Here is a 22,437-nt window from a genome sequence, read left to right as displayed (position 1 = left end):
GCAGAGTAGAGATGGAAGAGAACCTCCATGACCTGCTGGCCACACTCTTCCTCATGCACCCCAGGAGACCATTGGCCTTCTTGGCTATGAGTGTGCATTGCTGGTGACCTTGCTGTCCACCAGCACTCCCAGGTCCTCCTCCCCAAGAGCTCTCTGCTTGGGGGTCCTCAAAGCACAAAGGGTGCCCTTGCCACAGAGCACAGCAGACCTGCTGCCCCAGGGCTTTTGCAGGGCTTCCCAAGGACTTTTTTCCTCTACCCCTCTCATCCCATGGCCTTCTGGGTGCTGCTGCTCTTCGTGCCTGTTGCTGCAGGCAGCAGCAGAGAGACGTTGAGGTGGTGGTGGTTGGGTTGCTCCAACCTGAGCTCTGCGGTTTGCAGCTGCCGCTCGCCGAGCTTCAGAGGGGGAAGGGGAACTTGCCACCTGTGTTGGAGGTCCCCAAAGAGGGTTTGCAGGAGGGTTGTGCTGACCTACTGGGGGGTGGTGGTGGTGGGGGGGGGGGGAGGGGGGGAGGAGCTGGCAGCTGAAAGCAAGCCCTTGGCCCAGCTCCTTTCTTCCTCAGTGCTGGGCTTTGGCAGCAAACCCCCCGCCGGAGCCGGCAGCATATGTGGCAAGCGGCTTCTCGCCGTGACAGAGAAGCCAGCCTGGCTTTCAGCTGAGCTAAAACAAGAAGTGTGAGTTCTGGCAGTCCCCCTCGGGTGGGGGGGAAGGAGGAGAAGGAGGAGGAGGAGGAGGAGGTGCTGGTGGTAGGGGAGCTCAGAAGAAGGCTGGGAGCGGAGCAGGGTAAAACCCAGCACCTGGGAGTTACTTCTTGGGTGCCACGCTGTGGGCACCAAGATGTTTGCTTTCCCAGCTCTGTGCTTGCCAAGCCTTGGCTTGCCAAAGCTCTGAAGGCCTTGCTGATACCTCGGGGCTGGAGTGTTTGGTTGGTGCTGATCTCCCCCCCACTCCCCTGCCACCCTCGGGAGGGGACTGGAAGCGATGGGCTGGGGCTGCGTGGGCTGCAGGGCTGATATAACACTGTTTGGGCTGCCCAGCCTCTCTTTTCCTGCCCAAAAAAGCAAGCACAGGAGCCTGGGTCCTGAGCCACAAGGTCCTGAGAGCACAAGACTGAATGCTGCCAGGACAAGCCCAGGTCTCTGGGTGATACAGAGACCCCAGGGACACACTAACAGCCAGCAGCAGCCCAGCCAGCCCAGCCTTGCTCCCTGGGGAAGTCCAGGACAAAAAAAAAAAAAAAATAGGAGTCTTTTCCCAAATTCCCTGAGAAATGCAGCAAAGCCTGAAGGGTTCAGGCTGGGATTTACTTCCCTTGACTGTTTCCTGTAAAGACAATGAACCTAAAGCCATGGGCAAAGCCATGCACCAGGGGGTTCTTGCTGGTTTTGGAGGGGGAGGGAGGAGGCTGCTGGAGGGAAAGGTCATATGTGGGGTGGAGAAAGCTGAGACTGTGGCCACATTGTTCCAGGATGTATTTTGGGAGCTTTGTTTGGATGGGAGCAGGGGGACACAGGAAGGTCAGGTATGGAGCAGCTTCTCCAGGCTTCCTCTGGCACAGGCAGAGGGGGAATGACCACGCTCCTGCAACAAAAGCCTCCAGAGTGTTTCATTTTGTTCCCAGCACCCTTTTGGGGGAGGTTATTCATGCCTCCAGCTTTGTCAGTGGCCTTGGAGGCTGCTTTGGGAAAAGGGTGGGCTGGGCAGGACAATAGTCCCAGGAAATCCTGTTGCCATCTGGATGGGATGCAAGAGCTGGTGGAGAAAGCCCACAGCAGCTGCCTGCTGGCACCCACTGACTGTGGACTCACCCAGGATGCTGTTTCCAGCCACAACACCCCCTTGGGAAGCTTTTCCTGGTGGGATGGGGGTACAGAGCAACCCTAGAAGGAGTCTGGATTAGGAATGCCCTGCTGGCTGCTCCTGCTTCCACAAGAGCTGGGATGCCAGGGGGTGGAGATTCCAGCAGCATCTCCCTGCCCCTGGAGCAGACCAGCCCGAGCCCTCTCCTGGTGGTTTTCTTCTCTTACACCTTCTCTCAGGCTCAGCCTGGCCCTTCTGAGCTGCAGTGAGAGCTGAAGCCAGCCCAGCTGCATTCCTACACTCCTGTGGGTGTCCTGCCCACCCCACCCCATGCAGCCAGTGCCACTCTCTACTTCCCTTGGGATCAGCTGGTAAGAGGGAGTCACAAACTCAGCTGTCACCTGCCTCAGGTGCCTGAAACTGTGCCACCCACCCAGCTGCTTCACCCCTCCCACCTGATCATTACATCTATCACGTGGCAACTCTTGTGTTGTTTTTCTTTCCCTCTTTTCCCTGAGGATCTCAGGGTTTAACCACTAGGCAGGTGTCTGTCTGTCCATCCATAGCTCTTGTCCGTGGGGAATGTGGTGTGGTGGTAATGCTGCACCAGGCAGGTTGGGGACAGCAGTGGCAAGTGATGTCAAGTGGGAAATTCAGTCACTTACTGGAAATGAGGTGACCCAGGAGATGCTGGAGGAAGTTAACCACGAGCTGAGCCACTGTGCCTTCCTCCCATGTGGCCACATTCCTCTTCCTCACAGCTGCAGGCTAAAAGCTTTCCCCCTCCTCCCACCCCTCTCCAGCCATGAATTTCCACCTGGAGATTCCCAAGGGGTGATACTGACCAAGGACTGTGTCCCACCAGGGTGAGATAACCCCATCCCCAGCTCCAGGGAGACCCCAAAAAGCAGCCCAGCAATTTTCAGGCCCATGGAGTGCACACAATAAATGAGTAAGAGGAGACTGGGTTTAACAGAGCAGGACAACCAAGCTGGAATTAGCCTGCTTCAGGTGAAAGCTTCTCCTGCCCAGGTCCATCCTCCTGAGAAGCTGCTCTTGGTGTTCTTGGCAGCTCCTTGAGCATCCCATGCTCAGCTCTGAGCTCTTCAGGGATGCTGCCCAACGTAGCAAGGACCTCTAAGATCACCAAGTCCAACCCCACCATGGCCATCAAACCAAGTCCCCTGGTGCCACATCCACAGGTTTCTTGAACACCTCCAAGGATGGAGACTCCACCACCTCCCTGGGCAGCCTCTTCCAGTGCCTGACCACTCTTGCAGCAAAGAAATTTTTCCTCCTCTCCAACCTAAACCTCTCCTGAGACCCCTTTCTCTCTCTTGTCCTATCCCTTGATAGAAGAGGCCAGCTGGAGAATTTATTGACACCTTACCCCTGGAAGCTTTCAAGGCCAGGCTGGATGAGCAATCTGGGCTAGTGGAAGGTGTCCCTGCCCATGGCAGGGGGGGTTGGAACTGGATGATCTTCAAGGTGTCTTCCAACCTAACCCTTTCTATGATTCTATGACTCCAACCTCACTCCAACCTCCTTTCAGAGAATTGTAGAGAGCACCACGTGCTGGGTCATCCCCTTCTGTCTTCTCCCAGGGGAAAACCCTCCAGCAAGGCTGGGATCTGTTAGAAACCCCAAAAGTTTTCTCATTTTCTACCCAAAATTATGAAAATCAGATTTCCACCCTCCCCCCCTCCCTCCAACCCCAGACTGAATCACAGTGTGGGGGGAGGGAGGGGATTCTGGGCAGGAGTTTTGCTGCTGAACCTTTCCCAACCACTTGGCTCGTGGGCAAGAGCTGAAAGCTTGCAATGAGTGGTTCTGCTCAGGAGGAGAGCTGGGAAGAGCCCAGGGTGAAATCACTGCAGAGAAGCAGAGCAGCCTGCTGGGAAATACACAAACCCCAGGGTGCTTCCCAAGGTGGGGGGTGGGAGAGCAGTGGGGAGCTGAGCAGCACAGCTCCGCACAGGCAATGGATGCAGGCTGTGCTCCTCAGGCAAGGAGAGCAGTGAGGGCATCTCTGTGAGCTTCTCTCAGCCACTGATCTCATAGCCTCACAGAGTGGTTTAGGTTGGAAAAGACCTCTGAGGTCACCCAGTCCAACCATTAAGCCACCACCACCAAATCACCGCTCACCCACGCCCCCCAGCACCACATCTCTGCCTCTTCTGGACACCTTCAGTGAGTCCAACAGTGCCCTGGGCAGCCTGGTCCAGGGCCTGACAACAATTTTTAGGGAAGAAATTGTTCCTCATGTCCAACCTAAAGATCCCTTGGTACAGTTTCAGGCCATTTCCTCTCCTCTGTCCTTTGGGAGAGGAGACCAACCTCACTTGGCTTCAGCTTCCTTTCAGAGAGCTGTAGAGAGCCAGAAGGTCTCCCCTCAGCCTCCTTTTGTCAGCTGCTCCTCCCCAGCCCTCTTCTCCAGACCCTTCTCCAGCTTTGTTGTCCTTCTCTGGACCTGCTCCACCCCCTCAATGTCCTTCTTGGAGTGAGGGGCCCAAAACTGAACCCAGCACTCAAGGTGTGGCCTCACCAGTGCTGAGTCCAGGGGGACAATCACTTCCCTGCTCCTGCTGGCCACACTGTTCCTGATGCTGGTGGCCTCCTTGGCCACCTGGGCAGGCCCTGGTCCCTCTTCAGCTGGCTGTTCACCCACATTCCCAGCTCTGTTTCTGCTGGGCACTTTCCAGCCACTCTTCCCCTAGCCTGGAGCATTCATGGGGTTGTTGTGATCCAAGTTCAGGACCCAGCACTTGGCCTTTTTGAGCCTCATCCCACTGGCTTCTTCCCATCCATCCAGACTGTTCAGGTCCCTCTGTAGAGCCTCCCTACCCTCCCGCAGATCATCACTCCCTCCCTCATCTTGGTGCCACCTGCAGCCTTAGTGAGGGTGTCCTCTGCTCCCTCATCCAGATCCTTCCTAAAGATTCCTGCTAGGCTCTGTCCTCCCTCCCAGAGATGTGAGGCTGTCCATTTATTCCCCTCTCCCAAACTAGATCTTCTTCCAGCATCACCACGAGCCCCATCCCATCCAGTTCCAATCATCTCTGAAGGGTGGAGAGGGTGAAAGGATCAACTGCTCCTCCAGAACATCTTCCTTCTGCCAAATCACTGTGTCCTCAGCATTCCCAGACCAGGAATGAGGCCAAGGAGTCGGACTGGGGTCCAGGGAGTGTGGTTGGGCTGGGTTAGATTGCACAGGGAGAGTGGTTGGGTTGGGTTGCTCATGGAGGGTGGTTGGGTTGGGTTGCCCATGGAGGGTGGTTGGGTTGGGTTGCTCATGGAGGGTGGTTGGGTTGGGTTGCTCATGGAAGGTGGTTGGGTTGGGTTGTCCATGGAGGGTGGTTGGGTTGGGTTGTCCATGGAGGGTGGTTGGGTTGGGTTGTCCATGGAGGGTGTTTGGGTTGGGTTGTCCATGGAGGGTGGTTGGGTTGGGTTGTCCATGGAGGGTGTTTGGGTTGGGTTGTCCATGGAGGGTGGTTGGGTTGGGTTGTCCATGGAAGGTGGCTGGGTTGGGTTGCTCATGGAGGGTGGCTGGGTTGGGTTGCTCATGGAGGGTGATTGGGTTTCTGGTGGGGCTGGGGAGCTGTGTGGTGTTTCCTGCCCTGGTGCAGAAAGCTGTGGGTTTTCTCAGCAGCCTCTCAGAGGTGTGATTTCATGGGGGGGGTGGTCAGGGGGAGGAAAGGTGTGAAGGGGCAGGACAGTTAGTCACCTGGCTTGGTCAGAAGGTGACACACGCCAGGAAAGCCCCAAAGGGGGAAAGTGAAAGCAGGATGCCTACATGACATGGGAGGAAACCCTGCTGGAGGCACTTTCCTTGTCCCCAGCGTGGGTGGCACAGGGAGAAAGGTCCCAGGGGAGGGGAGAAGCTTTTTCTTTCGGTTCGTGCAAGAATAGCTTGCAGGGGATGCACCTAAGTCATGTGGGGCTTGTGGGTGAGCTGCTGGGGGTGGGGTGAGGGAATTGCCTCCCCCCCCATCCATGGGCCACCCACTTTGCTCACCACGGTGGGGAACCAGCAGCAAAAAGCTGTCAGAACCCCTGTCCCTCCACTTGTGATTTCTGCTGGCTGGGGAAAGAGTGATGCTGTGGGGTTTTAGCACCTTCTTGACCTATTTCCTGCCCCCCAACCCCCCTACTTTCCATCCCAGCCCTTTCCCCCTCCCCCCCCACCCTGCTGGGTTCCTGTGCCCCCCAGTTTCCTCTGTGAGTGGTGTGCCCAGGGGCTGCCCTTGTTTGCAACATCAAACTAGCAAGTTCCTTCCATGCTGTGGGGGTGACAATGATGCTGGGGAGGTGATCTGAAAATATGGAGGCCTCTCTGAGGTGGGGGCCCAGAAGAAAGAGGGTGAAGCCCCCCAAGGAGGATATGTTTGGATGTTAGGAAGAAGTTTTTCCCTATGAGGGTGGTGAGAGACTGGCAGAGGTTGCCCAGGGAGGTGGTGGAAGCCTCATCCCTGGAGGTTTTTGCAGCCAGGCTGGATGTGGCTGTGAGCAACCTGCTGTAGTGTGAGGTGTCCCTGGCCATGGCAGGGGGGTTGGGACTGGCTGAACCTTGAGGCCCCTTCCAACCCTGACAATTCTATGATTCTATGTGTGGGACCCCTTGGAGATGCAGGGGGACAGACATGGGCTGATGGAGCACATGCAGTGGCTCCTCAGGCTTTGGGAAGGTGGTGTAAAGAGGGGGTGCAGAGGGGACACTGAGTGTGATGGGTGGCTGTCCCCTCCTGGGACTGGAGCTGGTGACATGGTGACCTCACCACGTGTCCCCTTCACGTCCCCACACTTGTGCTTCTATGAGCACCAAGGTGGTCAAATTGTTCTGGACTGCTGCCTCCCATTTCCCTGGCTGGAGGGAAGCAGCAGGCCCCGCTTGGGACAGTGACAGTGCAGCGGTGAAGGGCAGGAGGGTGGCACTGTGCCACCATGTCCCCAAGGTGTGGGGCTGCTCCGGGGTGCACACCAAGCTGGAGAGTGCTCACCCAGGGTGAGTGTCTTCATGCAGGCAGTGGCAACTGGGACAAGCAATAGGTGGCTGGGACAGGAGGGGACAGACACCATGGCTCAGGAGAGAACAGAATCAATGTTAGGGACTGGAAGGGACCTTGAGAGATCATCTGTCCAACCCCCCTGCCAGAGCAGGGTCACCTAGAGCAGATCACACAGGAATGCACCCAGGTGACTCGAATATCGCCAGAGAGGGAGACTCCACAGCCCCCCTGGGCAGCCTGTGCCAGGGCTCTGTCACCCTCACAGGGCAATAATTCTTCCTCATGTTTCCATGGAACTTCCTATGCCTCAGCTTCCACCCCTGCCCCTTGTGCTGCCATTGGGCATCCCCCAGCAGAGCCTGGCTCCAGCCTCTGGGCACTCTCCCTGCACATCTTTATCAACAGCAATGAGGTCACCCTCAGGCTCCTCCTCTCCAAGCTACAGAGCCCTCAGCTCCCTCAGGCTCTCCTCCTAAGGAAGATGTTCCACTGCTTTCAGCATCTTTGTGGCTCTGTGCTGGCCTCTTTCAAGCAGTTCCCTGAGGTCCTTCTTGAACCGAGGGGCCCAGAACTGGACACAGTATTCCAGATGCAGCCACCCCAGGGCAGAGTAGATGGGGAGGAGAACCTCAGTCCTTCTAATCCACCCCAGAACAGTGTTGGCCTTCCTGGCCACAAGATCACATTGCTGGCTCATGGTGACCCTTCCATCCACCAGGACCCCCATGTCCTTTTCCCCTTCACTGCTCGCCTTTACTGCACCCCGGGGTTGTTCTTTCCCGGGTGCGAGGCTCTCCACTTGCCCTTGTTGAACTTCATTCCATTTCTCCCTGCCCAACCCTCTGCCGGTGCCGGGAGGGGACACCCGGGAGGGGCCACCCGGGCGGGTTGCGGTTCCTGGGCAGGTGGCAGCACGGACGGGACAAATGCGCCCCCTGGTGGCCGTCGCTGTCGCAGCAGCCACTGCCGAGCCCGGCTCAGCCATCGGGGCTGCCTCCGCCTCCTGCCGGCTCCCAGGGAAAAGGGAAACCTGGGAAAGGTTTAAAACCAGGAGAAGCCCAGCACGGCCGCGGGGTGTTGAATCCCAGGGACCCCTCTAGGTCACCTCAAGGAAAGTCCAGGAACACTCAGAGACCTGCCTCAAACTGATCCTGCTTTGGGGGGGGTGGGGATGGGGGTTTGGACTCGATGAGCTCTTGAGGTCCCTTCCAATCTCTAATCTATTGTGATACTGTGAATTCTCCTTCCTTCCAGGGACACCCCAGAACACCCCAGGGTTCCTTCCAGGGACACCCCAAAGAGGTGTCCCCCAGTCAACCACCTGCACATTAGTTCTCCCACTTCCCATTGCTAACTGGTCACAAGTGGGTGTTACTGGGCTTGGGGACAAGGGAAGGTGTTTGCCACCATGTTTGGGTGTGGGGGGGCCTTTGTCCCCAGCTCTTAGGGGATCTATGTCACCCTGAGAAGCCTCTCTCTCCCACAGGGATGTGTGTTTGGGGTTCCTGCACTAAATGGCAGCTGATGAAGAAGAACCTCTGAAGAGGGAGACCTGCAACCTCCAACACTCTCTCATGCTGGGGAAGGCAGAAATGAGACACCCCCGGTGATAGCCAGGTAGTCCCCAATGCTGTCACCTTCCCTGGTGACCCATCAGGCCTGAGCTTTCCTTCTAACCCACCTTATTTTGACCCTTTTTTTTTTTTTTTTTTGGCAGACAAACCATTTGTCCCCTGGTTACAAAACCAGCCCCTGCCTTTACCGGGCTGACACAAACCACCTGTCACCCCCCGTTCTGGTCACCCCATTGCCCCTCCAGACCTGGCACACCCTACCACGGCCAGGCTGAGGAGGGGTGATGCTCAGCCAACCATTTTGTGCTGCCCCATACCCCAGTTTCTGCCTCGGCAGCCTGTCCCCGGCCCTGGGGTGGCCGTGACTCATCGGGAGGCGGGCGAGAGGCTCTCTCCTTGAGCGAGGCCAGCCAGGGGATAAGAGCGAGGCCACCCTCAGCTCCCTCTCCCTCACCCGCTCCCATGCTGGCCCGGGCTGTGCCCAAGCCAGGAGCCTTGCTGGGATGTCTGCCTGCCCAGCCCCGGGGATGCCGCCGGGCCGCGGGGGTTGCCATCCCCCCGATCCCGCCGACTCCTCGACCCTTCAACCAGGTGCCCGGTGACTGGAGAGCAGGTTGGCTCAACCTCTACCGCTTCTGGCAGGAGGGTGGCTTCCACAACGTCCACCACATCATGGCTCGCAAGTTCCAGCAGTTTGGGCCCATTTACAGGTGAGGTGGCAGCCCTGGCACCCCCTGCCCCTGCACCCCAGCTCCAGCAGCCTTTCCCGCCCGAGATCCTGCTGCTGCTCCGGGTTGGAGGGGGGCGAGGAGGTGGCTGAGCTGCCGGAGGAGCTCATCTTGCCATGTGCCAGCTAGGCTTGATGCCACGGCCAGGGACAAGAGGAGAGACCCACTCGTGCCTTGTGGCTGTGGGATGTTGAGAGGTGGGGGTCGTGGGGCTGGAGAGGGGCTCTGCCCCCTCCAGCGATCTCCCGAGGTCTGGAGCTGACCCCTCCAGGCACAGGGGGTCCAAATCCAACCCCCACCCAAGCACTGTGCCTGCCTGAACCCTGCGGGTCTGATCCTGAACGGGAGCCACAGGCTGAATTTTGGAGGGTGGCAGGAGGGGTATTTGGGGGGTGCAAGTAAAAGCGGTTGATCTGGGGAGGTGAGGGGCTGTGGGAGGGGTGTGGGTGGGGGTCTGGGTGCAGGGCTGAGCCCGCTCCGTGCCTCGGCAGGGAGAAGCTGGGTGTCTACGACAGCGTGAACATCATCAGCCCCCGGGACGCTGCCACTCTCTTCCAGGCAGAGGGGGCGCTGCCGGAGCGCTTCAGCGTCCCCCCCTGGGTGGCTTATCGCGACTATCGCAACAAGCCCTACGGTGTGCTCCTCAAGTGAGTTGGGGGTTGGGGGTCGGGGGTGAGGACACCTCAAAATGGGGCTGCCAGATGCTAGCACAACGGCCCCGGAACACAGGGTGGTGGGAAGGCCACGAGGATGAGCAAAGGGCTGGAGCTCCTCTCCTATGAGGACAGGCTGAGAGAGTTGGGGTTGTTCAGTTTGGAGAAGAGAAGCCTCTGAGGAGACCTTCTTGTGGCCTTCCAGTATCTGAAGGGGGCTCCAAGGTGGATGAGAAGCTCAGCAGGAGCCAGCAGTGAGCACTTGCAGCCCAGAGAGCCAAGCAGAGCCTGGGCTGCAGCAAGAGAAGTATGGCCAGCAGGGCCAGGGAGGGGATTCTGCCCCTCTGCTCCACTCTGCTCAGACCACACCTGGAGCACTATTCTGGAGCCTCTATTACAGGAAGGATCTGGAGGTGCTGGAAGGTGTCCAGAGAAGGGCCATGAGGATGAGCAGAGGGCTGGAGCTGCTCTGCTATGAGGACAGATTGAGAGAGTTGGGGTTGTGCAGTCTGGAGAAGAGAAGGCTCTGAGGAGACCTTCTTGTGGCCTTCCAGGATCTGAAGGGGGCTCCAAGAAAGCTGGGGAGGGACTTTTGAGGGTGTCAGGGAGTGATAGGACTGGGGGGAATAGAGCAAAACTAGAAGTGGGGAGATTCAGATTGGATGTTAGGAAGAAATTCTTCCCCAGGAGGGTGGTGAGAGACTGGCAGAGGTTGCCCAGGGAGGTGGTGGAAGCCTCCTGCCTGGAGGTTTTTGCAGCCAGGCTGGCTGTGGCTGTGAGCAACCTGCTGTAGTGTGAGGTGTCCCTGCCCATGACAGGGGGGTTGGGACTGGCTGATCCTTGAGGTCAGCCTGACAGTTCTGTGATTCCGTGCAGCCGGAGAACCAGGAGGTGATGTACACACTGAGTGGCACCGTGCCCGTGGGGGGCGACACCTTCCAGAAGGAGGAGGTGGGGCAGGGGGGAGCGGGGGTGCCGTGTTTCTGACCCCATTGACTTTGGTGTCCCGCAGGAGGGGGGAGGCCTGGCGCTCGGACAGGCTGATGCTGAACAAGGAGGTGCTGTCCCCACGGGTGGTGGAGGGCTTCGTGCCCCTGCTGAGCCAGGTGGGAGAGGACTTCGTGCGCCGGGCGCGGGCGCAGGTGGAGCAGAGCGGCAGGGGGCGCTGGACGGCAGACTTCACCCACGAGCTCTTCCGCTTCGCCCTGGAGTGTGAGTGCCAGGGGCAGGACCTCTGTCTGTGTGTGTGTACCACCCCAAAACACCCCTTTGCAGCCTCTCCTTGATGGGCAGCACACTGTGGTGTCATAGAATGCTCTGGGGTGGAAGGGACCTCCAGAGGGCATCCAGTCCAACCCCCTCTGCGGTCAGCAGGGGCAGCCTCAACCAGATCAGGCTGCCCAGAGCCTTGAATAGCTCCAGGGATGGGGCCTCAACCACCTTCCTGGGCAACCTGTTGCAGTGTTCCAGCACCCTCATGGTGCAGAACTTGTTCCTACCATCCAGAACTTGTTCCTACCATCCAGAACTTGTTCTTACCATCCATAACTTTTCCCTACCATCCAGAACTTGTTCCTAACATCCAGAACTTGTTCCTAACATCCAATCTCAATCTGCTCTGCTCTAGTTTGAAGCTTTTGGCTCTCATCCTGTCACTGCAGGTCTTTGGAAACAGTCTCTGTCCATCTTTGTCCTCAGGGATGGACAAACAAGCTTCTCCCCCAAAGCCATAGGGTCTAGAGGGAGGTCTTCTCCCCAGGCAAGTAGAGAACCACTCAACACTGTTGATAAGAAGAAAAGGATTAAGAAGTCAGGGCTATTCAGTCTGGAGAAGAGAAGGCTCCCAGGAGACCTTCTTGTGGCCTTCTGGTATCTGAAGGGGACTCCAAGAAAGCTGGGGAGGGACTTTCTAGGGTGTCAGGGAGTAATAGGACTGGGGGGAATGGAGCAAAACTAGAAGTGGGGAGATTCAGATTGGATGTTAGGAAGAAGTTTTACACCATGAGGGTGGTGAGAGACTGGCAGAGGTTGCCCAGGGAGGTGGTGGAAGCCTCATTCCTGGAGGTTTTTGCAGCCAGGCTGGATGTGGCTGTGAGCAACCTGCTGTAGTGTGAGGTGTCCCTGCCCATGGCAGGGGGGTTGGGACTGGCTGAGCCTTGAGGTTCCTTCCAACACCAACCCTGACAATTCTCTGATTCCATAAACCAGTGGTTCATCTTCTACCCATCACCAGCTGCTAGCCCACCTTACCCAACCAGGGCTGTTGTCACGGCCCTGCCATGCTTGGAGCAAGCAGTAAGGCCAAGCTAGGTCCTCACAGCCATGGAGCTGGCCATGGGAGAGCAGAGGGGGATGGGCAGGGTGCCCACCCTGGGCAGGCGGCCCTGAGGGTGCTGTGCTTGCAGCTGTGTGCCATGTGCTGTACGGGGAGCGGCTGGGGCTGCTGCAGGACTTTGTGGACCCCGAGGCTCAGCGCTTCATCGACGCCGTGACCCTCATGTTCCACACCACCTCGCCCATGCTCTACCTGCCGCCCGCCCTCCTCCGCCACCTCAACGCCAAGACCTGGAGAGACCATGTCTGGGCCTGGGATGCCATCTTCTCCCAGGGTGAGTGCTCCTCCTGCCCACGCTTCCCCCAGGAACCTTTGAGGGCTTGGCTCCACAGTGCAGCCTCAGCTCACCAGGGTGGAGACCTCCTCCTGAGTCCAGTCCCCCCAGTGCAGCACCACCACAGCCGGGAAGGTTGGAGCTTGTGGGATGGAATAGTGAGGAACCGTCCAGGAGTGACACAGGGCAGGGGATGGGCATCAGGTTGAGAGCAGCAGCTCTCCCAGAGGAGCTTGTGGCAGCAGGGACAGTCCTTGTGCCATGTGTGCCCCTACTGGGACACTCTCTCCTCCCTTCTCTGGGGCTTGTGGCAGCAGGGACAGTCCTTGTGCCATGTGTGCCCCTACTGGGACACTCTCTCCTCCCTTCTCTGGGGCTTGTGGCAGCTGGGACAGTCCTCGTGCACTGTGTGCCCCCACTGGGACACTCTCTCCTCCCTTCTCTGTGCCCACCCAGCTCCCATGGAAAAGCCACCAGGATGGGCCAAGGATATCCTAAAGTGCCACATCTGGATGGAGTAGTAGAGAACCATCCAGGAGTGATGAAGGGCAGATGATGGGCATCAGGTTGAGAGAAGCAGCTCTCCCAGAGGGGCTTTGGGCACCCAGGACACTCCTTGTGCAGTGTGGACACTCTCACCTCCCTTCTCTGTGCCCACCCTCTGTGCCAGCTGCTGCTGGGTCCTGCAGCAGGGCCCCAGCTCCCACAGAAAAGCCACCAGCATGAGACAAGGATCTTCTAAAGTGCCACATCTGGATAGAGTAGTGCAGAACCACCCAGGAGTGATGAAGGGCAGATGATGGGCATCAGGTTGAGAGAAGCAGCTCTCCCAGAGGGGCTTTTGGCCTCAGAGGGCATTTGGCCCCTGGGACAGTCCTTGTGCAGTGTGTGCCCCTGCTGGGACACTCCCTCCTCTGTGCCCACCCAGCTGGTGGGGCCCCAGCTCCCATGGAAAAGCCACCAGCATGGACTAAGGAGGTCCTAAAGTGCCACACCTCTGGTGTCTTCCTTCTCCACCACGGCCCTGGGGGAGGAAGACCTCTCCCTGTCTCCTCAGCGGACAAATGCATCCAGAACGTCTACCGGGAGCTGCGGCTGCAGCGCAGGAGCACCCAGGGCTACATGGGCATCCTCTGCAGCCTCATTGTCCAGGACAAGCTGCCCCTGGACGACATCAAGGCCAGCGTCACCGAGATGATGGCGGGCGGGGTGGACACGGTAAGGAGCGGGCAGGGCTGATGGGCGGGTTAGGAAGGTCCTGGCTGGGGTCCTGAGCCTTGCCCTCCCGCCCTGCTGCAGACCTCCATGACGCTGCAGTGGGCCATGTTCGAGCTGGCAAGGTCCCCAGGGGTGCAGGAGCAGCTGAGGGCAGAGGTCCTGGCTGCCAAGCGGGAGGCAGCAGGGGACAGGGGGAAGATGCTGAAAAACGTCCGGCTGCTCAAAGCTGCCATCAAGGAGACGCTCAGGTGAGGAGGGGCAATCCCAGTCCCCACCCCCCCTCCCCAAGCTCCTTCCCAAGCTCCTTCCCTCCCCAAACGGTCTGGGACGTGGGTGGGCCAGGCTGTGCCCGAAATCAGCTGCGTGGGGATCTGTCCGCCCCCCCCTACCCCCCAGGCTGCACCCCGTGGCAGTGACCCTGCAGAGGTACACCACGCAGGAGGTCATCCTCCAGGACTACCGCATCCCCCCCAAGGTGAGCACGGCCAGCGGCTCCCTCCTCAACCCAACCTCCCTTGCCGGGGGCTCTGGGTGGAGCATAGGAGGCTGAGATGGGAGGAGCAGCCCCTGGTTAGGGGGGTGGGGGGTGGGCTTGATGCCATCCCTGCGCCCCCTGCCTGCACGGGGCTTGGTCCTTCCCCCGCAGACGCTGGTGCAGGTCGGGCTCTACGCCATGGGCCGGGATCCGGAGGTCTTCCCCAAGCCGGAGCAGTTCATCCCCCAGCGCTGGTTGGCTGATGGCCCCAAACACTTCAAGGGGCTGGCCTTTGGGTTTGGCCCCCGCCAGTGCTTGGGGCGCAGGATCGCCGAGCTGGAGATGCAGCTCTTCCTCATGCAGGTGGGCAGCTCGCTGCTGGAAGGGAGAGGGGAGGTGGCTTGGCACCTCCAGAGGTTGGTACCTCCAAGCATTTTTCCATCTGCTTTTTCCCCCCCCCGCCCTTCCCCCTCCTCCTCCTTCTCCATCCCAGATCCTGGAGAACTTCAAGATTGAAACCATGAGAGCAGTGGAAGTGGGGACCAGGTTTGACCTCATCCTGCTCCCCGACAAACCTATCTACCTGACCTTGCGGCCCCTGGAAGCCCAGGCTTGAGGAGGGTGACACCCAGCTGCTCCCAACAGCCCAGCAAGGCTCTCTTGGGTCCTCCACAGCCAGGCTGTGGCCCTGGGGATGTGATTTTGGGGGTGGCTGGGACGCTTTCAAGGCCACAACCTTGGCTTGGTGCATCCCTGCCTCAGCTCAAGGCCACGCTTTACGCCACGGGGGGAGATAAAGTGGAGCAACCCCTGCCCTGCCTGCCAGCAGCCCTGCAACCACCAAGGGTGGGTGGCTGGGTGGGGGCTGCTTGAGGGTCCCCAAGGACCACGCTGGAGACCATGGTGATGCTCCTCTGGTGCCTTCTCGTGTTTTGCTTTGCCTCTGTTTTACTCTGGAATTCCATCAGTCTGGAAAAGCATCGGCTCCTCTTTGCCAGCCTGGGGTGTCCTGGTCTCTCTTTCTCTCATCAGGGATGGGTTAGGGTAGGGGGGGAAGGAGCTGGGGTCTTCTTGGGGAGGTCATGGAGGTCACTGGCAGCTTCTGGGGGACAACAGGGAAATCATAGAAGGGTTTGGGTTGGAAAGGACCTTAAAGACCATCCAGTTCCAACCCCCCCCTGCCATGGGCAGGGACACCTTCCACTAGCCCAGGGTTGCTCAAGGCCTTACCCAACCACCTCCAGGCAGGGGGCATCCACAACCTCCCTGGGCAACCTAAGAGAGACCTCAAGGAGGTGGAAATCCATCCCCCTGCCCCCCATCTGCATTCCTGTGTGCCCTGTGCTGGATTCTCTGGTCCTGCTCTGGCAGGGAGGGGTTTGTACTCGAGGATCTTTGGAGGTCCCTTCCAACCCCTAACATCCTGTGAGCCTGGGATCTCTGGGGCACATCAGGTGGGGATGGAAAGGTTGCAATAAATGTGGCTGGGGGTGGGGAATATCCTGGGACTCTTGGGAAGCTCCTGCAGCCCTCAGGACCACTGTCCCCCCCTCCCTCTTTCCCAGGGTCCTGCAGGGAAACTGTGGCAAATCCCCTATCGAGGTGGGGCTGAAGACCCCCCTGATCTCCCCCAACAGCTTCTTAGGTGCAGAGGGCTGGCTCTGAGCCCCTCTCCTTCCTCCTGTCCCTGAAGATCAGAGGCCAGCCCCCATGGGGGGTGTCCCTGGTGTCCCCCTCCCCGGGTGCTCACCAAGGTGGGGGCATGATGGAAGCCGTGTTCCTGCTCCAGCAGACGAGTGCCAAGCTCCTGCTTCTCCCGGCCCCACCTCCTCGCTGCCTTCTCCAGCTGGGGCAGACCCAAAGCAGGCTGGTTGTCTCTGAGGGGTGGGGGCCAGTGGTGACCCCCAAAGCCCCCTCCCCTGCCCCCCATCAAGTGGGGAGGACAATACCCACCTGCCTCTCCAGCACCCGCCCACGGGCTTCTGCCTCCTCCAGCCTGGCCAGCAGAGACAGCTTCTCCACCCCCCCAAAAGCATCCTGTGGGCCATGAGATGAGCAGGAACTGGGAAAAGTTGGGAAAATCCCCTCTTCTCCACCCCCTTCCCCCACCTTCCCACCTGCTGCTCACAAGGGGCACACCCCCACAGAGAGGAGATGCCACCTAGGTGATGCCACCAGTGTGCCCACTTAGACCCAGCGTTGTTTTCTGGCGTGCCATGGCTCTGCCATCCCTCTCCCTCTCCCCCCCACCGCCTCAATCCCAGCCCTGTGTCCCCCTCCCCCAGCCCTTCCCCGATCTCACCGGCAAGGCTGGAGGCGGCAGGGCGGTGCGGGGTGAGGGCTGGGGGACCCTGGCCAGCTCCTCCCGCAGCCTGCGGTTCTCGGCCAGCAGGGTGGTGTACAGCTCCTTGGAGACAGCTTCACCTGGGGGCGGGGTAGGGGGGGGGTGGTCACTGGGACCTGTCCTACACACCCCACCCCACCCCATGCAGAGATGGGGTCTAGGAGCAAGCACTCCCCTCCTCCACGCCCAGGGATGGGTGCTGGAGGGGCTCAAGCCCAGCTCTGATCCCCCACCACAGACCACCTCATGGTGGGGGATGGCCACCAGTGGAGCCCAGCAGCTGTGCCTGGGTCCCAGCACCCCAAGGGGCCCCATCTCCACTTGCACCTACCCTCTGGCCTCTCAGTGCTTCTGCCCACCCTGGAGAGCTTCTCCTTCAGCATCTGCTCCATCATCTGCATCACCTGAGGGAGAGAGCAGAGTCATCCCCACGTCCCCAGGCCAATGAAAGGCTGTGACGACCACCACATCTCTCCAGTCCCCGTGGTCCTGGGACCAGACAGCACTCAGGAAGGGATGGGATGGCCCAGGGGGGTCCATCTGCTAAACAAACCTTCCTCTTCCTCAAGCTGTCTTTCCTACCCCAACCTCACGCTCCTCAACTCACCTTCTCCTGCTGCTTCACTCTCTCCTCCAAGCCCTTTGTCCTGGCCACCTTCTCCTGCCACCTCCTCAGCGTGGCTTGCTGCTGCTGCTGGGCTCTCTGGAGCAGCACCAGGTCATTCTCCTGGTCGTTTTTCTGGGATGGGAGGAAGGAGAAAAGCCCCCAAGGACCATTTTGCTGAGCCTCAAGCCTTGAGGCATCGTTTGTAGGGCTGAGGGAGACTCATGTTGGGGCTCCTGGGGCTCTCAGAGAACCACAGAATCAAGCAGGCTGGAAGAGATCATCAAGTCCAACCCTATCTAATCAACCAGACCGTGGCACTGAGTGCCTCACCCAGGCTCTTCTTAAGCACCTCCAGGGATGCTGAGCCCACCACCTGCCTGGGCAGCCCAGCCCAAAGGCCAATCTCTCTGTCTGTGGAGAACTTCTTGCTAAGATCAAGCCTAAACTTTCCTCTGCACAGCTTGAGACTGTGTCCTCTTGCTCTGTTGCTGCAGAGACCAATCCCCACCTGGCTGCAACCTCCCTTCAGGGAGTTGTAGAGAGCAATGAGGTCTGCCCTGAGCCTCCTCTTCTCCAGGCTGAACACCCCCAGCTCCCTCAGCCTCTCCTCACAGGGCTGTGCTCCAGACCCCTCCCCAGCCTCCTTGCCCTTCTCTGGACACCTTCCAGCATCTCTCTTGTATTGAGGAGCCCAGAACTGGACACAGGACTCCAGGTGTGGTCTAACCAGTGCTGAGCACAGGGCAGGATGAGTTCCCTGCTCCTGCTGGTCACACTCTTCCTGACCCAGGCCAGGATGCCATTGGCCTTCTTGGCCACCTGGGCACACTGCTGGCTCATGTTCAGCCTCCTGCCATCCTGTACCCCCAGATCCCTTTCTGCCTTGCTGCTTCCCAGCCACTCTGCCCCCCCTGCCCCTCCAGCCCCCCTCCTGCTGCTGTCCCTACCCGGATCAGCTCGTTCTGCAGCTGCTGGACACGGTCCTTCAGCCTCCTCATCTCCGCCGTGCTGGCCGCCAGCTTGTGCTTGAGGGTGGCTGCAGCAGCCCAAGGCAGCTCCTCACCACCCAGCCAGGGGCTGGCACGGCTCTTCCTGCCACTGTGCCAGCCAGGAGGGTCCTGTCTTGCCACCTCCCCCTCCCCCAGCACGCACCCAGCCTGTCCAGCAGCTCCTCGCGGGTCATGACGTCCAGGTCCGTGTCGGCGAGCAGGGCCTGGCCCAGCTCCTGCTGCGTGGCCAGGCTGTGCCTCAGGTGCCTGTTCTCCACCTCCAGGCTGGTGGCACGGTGCCTCAGGGACAGGAGGTCCCCTGCCATCCTCCTCAGCGCCAGGCGGTAGCTGCTTGCCTCCTGCCAGCCCGGAGCGGAGCTGCTGGCACCCTGCTGCCAGCCAGGCTTCTGCCCAGCACCAAGAGCTTCGTCTTGGGGCTGACACCCAGCATGGAAGAGCTCTGCCCCTGCTCTTGCAGCCTGCCAGTCTGCCAGCCTTCCATCCATCCATCCACCATCCATCCATTCTCCATCCATCCATTCCTCCATCCATCCATCCTTCCTTCCATCCATCCATCCATTCCTCCATCCATCCATCCATGCATCTACCCATCCATCCACCCATCCTTCCATCCATCCATCCATCCATCCATCCATCCATCCATCCATCCATCCATCCTTCCACCCATCCTTCCATCCATCCATCCATCCATCCATCCACCATCCATCCATTCTCCATCCATCCATCCTCCTTCCATCCATCCTTCCTCCATCCATCCCTCCATCCTTCCATCCATGCATCTACCCATCCATCCACCCATCCTTCCATCCATCCATCCATCCATCCATCCATCCATCCATCCTTCCACCCATCCTTCCATCCATCCATCCATCCTTCCACCCATCCTTCCATCCTTCCATCCATCCATCATCCTTCCATCCATCCATCCATCTTTTTCTTCTCTTCTCTATCTGTTCTTCTCTTCTCCCTCTATCCATCCAACCACCCTTCTCTTCTCCAACCATCCACCCTTCTCTCCTCTCCCTCCAAACCTTCTCCTCTCCACCACCCATCTCTCTCTCTCCACCACAGAGCCCCTCCCCAACCATCTCCCCATTTCCATTTCTTCTTACTAACCCCTGGGGGGAACCCAACCCTTCCCAGGACAGGAGGTGGACCTGGGAAGCTCCTGTTGGAGCTGGAGGTCAGCCTGCAGGACTTTGCAGGTCCTTTAGAAGGAGGGAGGTGGTGAAGAACAAGGGAAGGTTGATATGATGAGTCTGGAGTTTGTCAGCACCTTGGGAACACCCTGGGGGTGCTGCTGGGGAGGGGGGGGGCATCACCTCCCTGGGGCTTTGCTGGCCCTCCTGGCTCCCTCCTGCCAGGCTGGGCTGTGGAAAGGATCTGGCAGTGGGGACCTTGGCTGGAGGGAACTGTGTCCCCCCCCCCCTACTCCCCTGGCCCCCAGCTGCCAGCCTTGGAGCTGGCCTTGGGCAGGGGGTGCAGCAGCAGCAGGCAGCCTTGGGGAAGGGGGACAAGGGGAGGGGGGCAGGTGGAGCCAGGGGCTCAGCTCCATCCTCCCCATCTGCCCCAGAGCTGGGCTTGCTTCATGCCCAAGGTAAAGCCCCCTGCAGACAAACTCAAGGGCTGTCCCCCCTGCCCCAGACCTTCACTCCCTGGCAGCATAGAGCTGCCAGCAGCCTGGCTTCAGTCCCCACAGGACCCACAACCCTCCTTGGGGACACTGCTGTCCCCTCCCAGAGCCCCCACTGTCCCCTACTCCCCCTTCTTCCCAGCACTCACTGGCTCCTGGTGGTCTCCTGTGGTGTCCTGGGACCTGTGGAGCAGAAAGCAAGGGGACAGCCTTGGCCAGCTGCTCCCACCAGAGCCAAACACCAGCAAAGCCTTGGCCAAGGAACCCTCTGTAGGAGATGGGGACCTGTTTGGGGCACCAGGGAGCAGGGCAAGTGCTGGTGGGGGTCACAGAATCATGGAATCACAGAATGCTTTGGGTTGGAAGGATCCTTAGAGATCATCTAGTCCCAGCCTCCCTGCCATGGGCAGGGACACCTTCCACTAAACCAGGCTGCTGGAGACCCCATCCAGCCTGGGATGGGGATGCAGGAAAGGTGGGAGCCTGAAGGAGATGAGGAGGAAGATCATCAGCAAAGGGAAAGGAGGAAAAGCTGCTGAGGAAAACGTGGGGAGAATGAAGGAGGAAACCACCCCAAAGAGGATGAGGAGGAGACAAGTGGCCACCATACCTCTGCTCCTCCAGTGGTGCTCCCATCTGAGGTGGGAAGGGCTGCTGGCCAGGCAGGATGCTGGCCATGGCATCAGCTGCTGGGAGGGACACAGCATCCTGGTGGAGCTGGCAGGAGACATCAGGAGGATGAGGAGCAGGCTGGGGAGCACAAAGTGCCTTCAGCCCCTTCCCCACAGCTAGGAGCAGCTCCTGGGGCTGTGACCTGCAGAAAGCAAGCACCTCTGCCATCATTGCTTTGGGATCAGCATCCAGCCCTGCCCCCCAGAATCTCTGCCATGGCTGGCTGCAGTGCTTCAGGCTGCCCCCCACCCCCCTCTTGAGGCTTGAGTGTCCCATGGTGTGGCCACAGGGCTTCATCCTTCTCCTGAGGATGAGGACACTCGGATATGGCTTTGAGCATCACCTCCTGGCTGAGCCCTCGGGAGAAAACTTGGCTGTGACCAAAAGTAACCCAGACTGGCTGCTGTCCCACTGGGTCCTCAGATCCTGCTGGTGATGCTGGGGCCACAGTGATGTCCCCAACCCCACCCCCAGCACTCACAGTGGAGGAGAAGGGTCTGTAGTAGAACATCAGCCCTGCTCCAGCAGCCAGCCCTGCCTCCCAGGGGTTGCCAGGCTCTGCCCACCCCAAACAAACACCCCAGCAGCTCTGCCACCCCTGGCCAAACAGCCTGTCCCCAGAGACACCACCCAAGGCTGGACTTACAGCAATGCCAGGGGCTTGGAGCATGAGGAGAAGTTGCTTTTCCCAAGCCCTTTCTGCTGGCAGAGGGATTCAGGTGGCAGGGGAGCTCCTGCAGGCTGGCACACCAGCAGCTGTTGCCACAACACAGCCTGCTCTTAGCAACTGCTCCCTGCAGCAGCTCAGGGCCACAAACCACCCACTGCATCCCATGGAATCCCAGCACAATGGTCATGGAAGGGACCTCTGGAGATCACCCAGTCCAAGCCCCCTGCTAAAGCAGCACAATGCCCAGGGGGGACTGGAAGCTCTCCAGAGAAGGAAACTCCACAACCTCTCTGGGCAGCCTGCTCCAGGCCTCCAGCACCCTCACACCAAACAAGTTTTCTCCTCTTCAGATGGAACCTCCTGGGTTCCAGTTTGTGCCCTTGCCCTGCTGTCCCTGGGCACAACTGAGCAAGAGTCTGGCCCCAGCCTCTTGCCCCCCACAGCTCCTTCAGCTCTTGCTGAGCATTGCTCAGCTCCCCTCTGGGGCTGCTCTTCTGCAGGCTCTCAGCCCCAGGGCTCTCAGCCTTTGCTCCTCACAGAGCTGCTCCAGGCCCCTCAGCAGCTTTGCAGCCTCCCCTGGACTCTCTCCAGCAGTTCCCTGTCTCCTGGAGAGCCCAGAATTGGATCCAGTTCTCCACATGTAGCTTCCCTAAGGCAGAGTAGAAGGGGAGGAGAACTCCCTTGACCTGCTGGCCACACTCTTCCTCAAGCACCCCAGCTGACCATTGGCCTCCTTGGCCATGAGGGCACACTGCTGTACCATTAATAACTTGTTCCCCACCAGCACTCCCAGCTCCTTCTCCACAGAGCTGCTCCCCAGCAGGTCCCCCCTCCCCTGGTTGTTCCTCCCCAGCTGCAGGACCCTGCTCTTGCCCTTGTTGAACCTCCTGAGGTTCTCCTCCACCCAGCTCTGCAGCCTGGCCAGGCCTGGCTGAATGGCAGCACAGCCTGGCAGGGTGTCAGCCACTGCTCCCAGTTTGGTCCCAGCAGCAAACTGGGCTGGTTGGTGTAGGACCCCTTAGGGTGATGGCCTGTGGGGGAGACTCCTTCCCTGGCACATGAGCTTGGGTGTGCTGGCACCATGGGTGCCTGCTGGATGCAGGCAGCTGCCTCTGCTGCTCCTTGCCCTGAGGAACCACATCTCAGCCCCTTCAGCATCCCATTGCCTACTGCACATCCCCACTGCTGCTTCCAAAGCCACCGCTGCCCACCTGCCACCACCCCCTTCAAGCCCCCAGCCCCTCACCATCCCCTTCCCTATCTCAGACCAAAGGAGGGTAATTGAGTAGCTGGCACCAGCAGGTTTCAGCGTGCCTGGGTGGCTCTGGTGATGCCAGCAGCTCATTTCCATGCCCTGAGAGCCTGGAAGTGCTCCCCTCTGATGATTCAAATGCCACATCTTGGAGAAATTCTTCCTCATGAACAGGTTGCCCAGAGA

The 22,437-nt window shown here is 59.4% G+C and overlaps 2 protein-coding genes across 2 annotated transcripts; one reads left to right on the top strand and one right to left on the bottom strand.

Moving 5' to 3' along the window:
• The first annotated feature begins 8,842 nt into the window (after positions 1-8,842).
• Positions 8,843-14,679, top strand: LOC128972269 (cholesterol side-chain cleavage enzyme, mitochondrial). The gene is made up of 9 exons (XM_054388140.1): positions 8,843-9,090; positions 9,600-9,755; positions 10,774-10,973; positions 12,167-12,370; positions 13,428-13,588; positions 13,670-13,836; positions 13,985-14,063; positions 14,235-14,426; positions 14,557-14,679. Exons 1-9 carry the CDS (start codon positions 8,843-8,845, stop codon positions 14,677-14,679), a joined length of 1,530 nt encoding a protein of 509 aa, XP_054244115.1.
• A 1,313-nt stretch (positions 14,680-15,992) lies between these two features.
• On the bottom strand, positions 15,993-20,335 carry CCDC33 (coiled-coil domain containing 33). The gene is made up of 8 exons (XM_054388126.1): positions 20,268-20,335; positions 19,807-19,840; positions 18,167-18,410; positions 17,962-18,050; positions 17,015-17,146; positions 16,739-16,811; positions 16,366-16,487; positions 15,993-16,100 (listed from the first exon to the last, which is right to left on the bottom strand). Exons 1-8 carry the CDS (start codon positions 20,333-20,335, stop codon positions 15,993-15,995), a joined length of 870 nt encoding a protein of 289 aa, XP_054244101.1.
• Between the last annotated feature and the right edge of the window lie 2,102 nt (positions 20,336-22,437).

This window comes from Indicator indicator, chromosome 16 (genome assembly GCF_027791375.1).
Source record: "Indicator indicator isolate 239-I01 chromosome 16, UM_Iind_1.1, whole genome shotgun sequence".
NCBI lineage: Eukaryota > Metazoa > Chordata > Aves > Piciformes > Indicatoridae > Indicator > Indicator indicator.
Note: the sequence above shows the minus strand (reverse complement) of the source record. Positions and strands in the feature narration are given on the sequence as shown.

What these genes read in the sequence shown, in the direction of transcription:
- LOC128972269 (XM_054388140.1), top strand. Translation starts at nt 8,843, where the DNA reads ATGCTGGCCCGGGCTGTGCCCAAGCCAGGAGCCTTGCTGGGATGTCTG. An exon ending in CAGTTTGGGCCCATTTACAG is followed by an intron (nt 9,091 to 9,599) that starts GTGAGGTGGCAG and finishes GTGCCTCGGCAG; the next exon opens with GGAGAAGCTGGGTGTCTACG. An exon ending in CTTCCGCTTCGCCCTGGAGT is followed by an intron (nt 10,974 to 12,166) that starts GTGAGTGCCAGG and finishes CTGTGCTTGCAG; the next exon opens with CTGTGTGCCATGTGCTGTAC.
- CCDC33 (XM_054388126.1), bottom strand. Translation starts at nt 20,335, where the DNA reads ATGGCCAGCATCCTGCCTGGCCAGCAGCCCTTCCCACCTCAGATGGGA. An exon ending in TGCAGAACGAGCTGATCCGG is followed by an intron (nt 17,147 to 17,961) that starts GTAGGGACAGCA and finishes CTCCCATCCCAG; the next exon opens with AAAAACGACCAGGAGAATGA. An exon ending in TGCCGCCTCCAGCCTTGCCG is followed by an intron (nt 16,101 to 16,365) that starts GTGAGATCGGGG and finishes CATGGCCCACAG; the next exon opens with GATGCTTTTGGGGGGGTGGA.